Source organism: Phytophthora infestans, genomic scaffold (assembly GCF_000142945.1).
Source record: "Phytophthora infestans T30-4 supercont1.270 genomic scaffold, whole genome shotgun sequence".
NCBI lineage: Eukaryota > Oomycota > Peronosporomycetes > Peronosporales > Peronosporaceae > Phytophthora > Phytophthora infestans.
The window spans coordinates 59,263-64,247 of NW_003303489.1; the positions used below are offsets into that span (position 1 = coordinate 59,263).

Consider the following 4,985-nt stretch of genomic DNA (forward strand, 5'->3'; position numbering starts at 1 on the left):
GCGTCGATGTACATCGAGTACAGGCTGGAGGCGAACAGCCGGGCTAGAGCTGCGGTAGCTCTAACCGAACAAGACATAGTGGCGAAGAAAGCCACTGGCGCAAGGTGCCTCGGAATCGCTGAGCGAATCAGCAGTGTTAGGGTTGCAAGCAACCACGCACGAGGCGAAGTGCGGATCTAGTGCAATCAACGCACCGGTCCCTTGGTCATGAACGACCTGTTAAGTATGGTGAACGGAACGTCTCACCCGCCGGCAAAGCGGTTGCGGTACGTGATGTACGCAACGCGCCGGGTATAATGGGCCGTGGAGCGATAACCCAAGTGTGGTGCACGAGTGCACCCACAACAGCCCAGATGGTGGTCGAGGCAAGGCACGCAGTCGTAACTGGTACTGCGCCGAGCATGACACCGTGGTGACGGCAGCTTGCCTCACCATGGGTAGGTACCCGTGAGTACTCGGTGTCAATGCCAGACACCAACGCCGCAGTGGCATGGTGGTGAGATATGCCCCACCACAGTCGCGTACCATCAAGGTACATGGTGTCTGTGACAGACACTGATATAGGCGCACAGGATATGCACCATACCACGACCCGATGCGCTCTGGACGCTGTGAGTCAACGCACGTACTGTGCATCGGCACTGACTGCTGTCGAGAAGCCTGTCAGGAGTTCCACGCAATGAACTCGTCGTGCATGACACATGAAGTGCACGGAGCACTTATGGTAGCTGTGGTACGTGTCGTACACGGCGTACCTCGTGTACGGGCCCATGGACCTGTACACTGTGCTTGCACATGCGTCGTGCATGATGTGAGCACTGGCCATGAATCCGTTCAGGCGAAAGCACAGCAGAAGCTGTTGCCGCCAAACATGGCAACCTTGTGGTGGGCGTACCGCACCAAAGATTATACCGTACGGTACATGGTGTCGACGTGAGACACCCACACCACGGTTGTGTACCGTCACGGTACACGGTGTCGATGAAGGACACCTACGCGCCGTTGGTATGGCGACCAAGACGCGAAGAGAGCGTGGCAGAAGCTCCGCCCGCAAGGATGGATCCTTGCTGGAGACAAAGGCATGACCCGAGGTGATCTGGGAGCTCCCTCTAGTCCTGGGGAAGGTGTTGACCTTCTCGGTGTCGTCCCCCGCGGGAGAAACCATGCTCCGGACGCGTTCGCGAGGACTATCGTGCCTTTTGATGCGAGCTGTGGGCGAATGCCACACGTTCGGATGCTATTGCACCCTGTGACAAAGCACTGTACGCCCGCTAGCGCAGGAGCTAAGGCAGCTCTGAGTGTAGGCTTTGCGGCCAACACAGTTGTTAGCATAGGGATGCAAATCCCAGTGGGCTTTAGAAGCACAAGTCACTGTGGGTGTGACTGAGAGCCGCGCCAGTCTTATGGCTGCTCAGTGAGAGAATTCACCTTTGGGTGCTTTAGTTCTCTCACTTCTGATTGGAGAATCAGTTGTGATTGGAGAATCAGGTGATTCTCAGCTAAGTGGGGGAGGATGTAACGATGTACAATCCAGTGTGCCCCGTGTTACATAAAGAGTGACCCGTCACTCTTGTGGACACCTGGTACACGGTACCGAGTGCTCTCGTAACCAGTCAGTGCATGACTACTTAGCTCCACTATAGGTAACCTCTAGTTTGTATGGAACCCAAGCTTATCTTACTTATAAATACATCAGTCTTAAATCTACTCTTCTAAGTAGCAAACCGTTCCCATTGAGGCCAGGAACACGTGGACTAACGTTTACTCGGGTAGTAAATACCCTTAAGCACTTCGTCTGTCCAAGGTGCTGTGTGACCCCGTCACATGTGTCCTATTAATACCAACAGCACAAGCATCCAGCCGTTTACAGCAATACCTTACCGTGCACTTGTACAACCTGATGGGCAGACTGCCACCACCATTCGACAAACTACCACCAATACCTTTAAAGCCAACAAGTGTATCCTAACAGTACCACAAGCACACCATAGCTTACATCAGTACCTTATTGTACACAACGAGCGCCAGAGATTGGTACACCGCCACCCACCAGTCAATCTGCCAGCACCCAACGGCTTGCATTTAACGTATTATTTTTTTGAGAAGCTAAGTAACCCGCTCTCACCGCGTACTGCTCTCGCACTACCGCCACCATGCCTAGAACTCTCCTTTAAACGCCTCTTGCCAACGGCTTCTCCAAAAAACGATGCCAACACACTGCTGGAGACGCTCAAGACATCCAAAATAACCAAGAGCGAGCTAGTCACGTGCGCGCAGAATTGCTGCGCCGCACAACATGCGTTATCGTCTCCGGCGCTGTAGCTGTGACGCCTGTGACAGCAGTGGAAGCACCCTACGTGAAGTGTCCATGGAGAGCCAAAACACTACACTGTGAAAAAGTCGACCTCGTCGACTTTCTTGAAACCAGGAAGCACGTAACTGAGATGCGCGTTGCCTTGAAACCGCGGATCACAGAGGAGATGAAGGTGCTCGCGCAGGAGATGACGACCGAGAGTCTCAAGCCTGTTCGGATTCGGAACGCCATTCTGAGGAAGTTCAACCTCGCTCCTGAAGCCCTGCCAGCGCTGTCACCGATTCAGCGGTTCTGTCAGTACTATGCGAGTACAAAGCTCGGTAGTTACGACTACTTAGAAGAAACCCGCCAGCGGATTCGCGACGCGGGCTACAGCAGCACTCTGGATGAGCACGAGAGCTTTACGTTTTCACTGGCTTCCGATGGCAATGGGTTTCCTGCGGTGGGCAATGGTTCCGACGCAAAACGTTTTAATTGTTGGGGTAACATATTGGAGACTGCTCCTACAAGCGGACCGGGAGCCCGGGTCTATTCAGCTCCTCGTTGATGCCACCTTTAAGCTCAACCAGGTTGGCTACCCGGTGACAGTCGTGGGGGTGTCAGATTGCGCGCGAGTTTTTCATGTGCTGGCGCTGTGTGTGTCATCGCAGCGTAAGACGTTTCACTACACAGAGATGCTTGCTGCCTTGCAGCGAATCTACACTCGCGTGATTGGCAAGACCTTTGTCTTCGACAGCGTCATGGGCGACGCCGACGGCGCGCAATTTAATGGTTGCTCACACGTTTGGTTCTGGAGCTGCGGAGCTAAAGTACCTCATGTGTTTCTACCATGTCGTCGCAAAAGTGCTGGAGAGGACGCGCATTCTGCAGCCTGTACACAGCGAGATGGTAACGACGGGCGTCTACGACATGCATTTTGCTATGAGCGAGAGTGAATTTACCACCACGAAGGCGCGCGTGCTTGCCGAGTGGACTCTGCTCCGATATGTGCTTCAGTGTAGCGTCTCAATGAATGACGCGCGGGTTAATGAAAACTTCCACGGCGTTGATCGCACCACAAGTGACACTCCAGATACGGTGGCTCCAGCCGGTACTAACGATGCCGTAGCAGTCGATTGGACTCAGGAGCTGGAGGCTCTGGCAACTTTTTTTCTTATAGATAATTACGCTAGCCCTCACTCCAAGAAGCCGACGGTCAAGAAGACCGTTGGCTCGTGATCTGAGTCGGAAGATGCGTATCTAAATACCGAATTGTCAGGCATGCTAGGCAACTCTATCGTGTCAGAAAGTGACGATTTGTTGGCTCTGCTCGATAGCTCGGCTGGGTCTGGTAGCGGATATGACTTGTCCGCTCTACTAGGTAGTGCGAGCGGTCTCGTAGCTGACGTCGCCGTAACAGCTCATCTGGGTTCTGGCGTCGGTGGCTCTGGCAGTTACTTTCGAAGTTTTTTTGAAAGCCTGTTCGGCTTGGGAAACAACGCTATCGACCAGCCCGGGGGCCCCAGGACACCTCAGGGCGATACCATTGATGACAAAGATATTATTCTGGGCGAGCTGTACGGGGAAAATAAGCATGGGCTAACTATGATGCTCTTAAACTATTTCATCATCATAGGCTGCCAGACAGTACCGATAACGCGCAAACAAGAGCGCTGTATGGCCCGCAGCGCTATGCGTTTGACTTGATCCGTACGTGCAGCACGACCGATTCTCATACGATCTCTCTGCTTCGCGAGCGTTTTGCAAACGCGAGAGTTAGGTATCCATGCTGCCGTAGTATCATGAATTTGGTGTGAATGTCATTATCTGTTCCTATTAATATTTAATCTCTGGCAGTATTGACATCTAGTTCTTATCAATAGCGTAGCTGCTTTGAGCAGGGCGACCAGACGCTTTTAGCTCGCCCATCAAGCGGCGCGCTTTATTGGGGCCTCGATACACCAGCGTTTCTCGCTTTCCAGCACGTAACAGACCACGGACGGAGAGCGCATGCACCAAGTGAATGCAGTCAGCATACTTCTGAAAGAAGCGACAGCCGCACGAGCACGTTGAAGTGTACACCTGCCAACCTGTGTTTGGCATGTCTTGGACTTCCGCGTGAGCAAGATGCGTCCCCAGTTGCGCTGTTAGCATGAGTGCCTCGTGGGTCCGTCCGACTATCGGATCGAAGATGTGGGGGTATGCCTTCGATATTACGGAGACGGCATCTGGTGGGCTGACGATGGATCAAGTAGAATTAAGATAATTCGTGCAGAAGCTTTGCCGCTGCTAACTCCTTCGCGCGCCATATGATGAACTTGGGGATAGCTGGCGTCGTGGCAAAGGTTTTGCCATTCAAATTTTCTGCGGTACAGCAGGTAAGCAACTGCCCTAAGAGAGTGCCCATCTTGAGCCTTGTGTGAAGTGTGTACTGACGCTTAATTGCTCGGTTAAATTGCCTGACAGAGTTATTAGTGGTAGCCCAGCCCTGCGGCGTGTGGAACACCACTTCGGGATATCTGGTACATGGTATCGGTCGTCCGAGGCCAACCATTGGCTGATGCCATAGCTTTTCTAAAGGTGACTTATAGTTTGTAAATTTAACTCAAGCTTACCTATGAATATATTCAGCTTACAGCTTACCTCAAATTGGTCACTTCGCTTCCTTAGGGAAAAAAGGGACTGTCCACTG

The 4,985-nt window shown here is 52.7% G+C and overlaps 1 protein-coding gene across 1 annotated transcript; it reads right to left on the reverse strand.

Annotated features, from left to right (window-relative positions):
* Positions 1-4,159: 4,159 nt before the first annotated feature.
* Positions 4,160-4,700, reverse strand: PITG_21340 (uncharacterized protein; the record flags this gene model as incomplete). Its single annotated transcript, XM_002895069.1, has 2 exons — positions 4,160-4,529; positions 4,612-4,700. The coding sequence occupies 2 exons, from the start codon at positions 4,698-4,700 to the stop codon at positions 4,160-4,162; spliced, it is 459 nt and encodes a 152-aa protein (XP_002895115.1).
* Between the last annotated feature and the right edge of the window lie 285 nt (positions 4,701-4,985).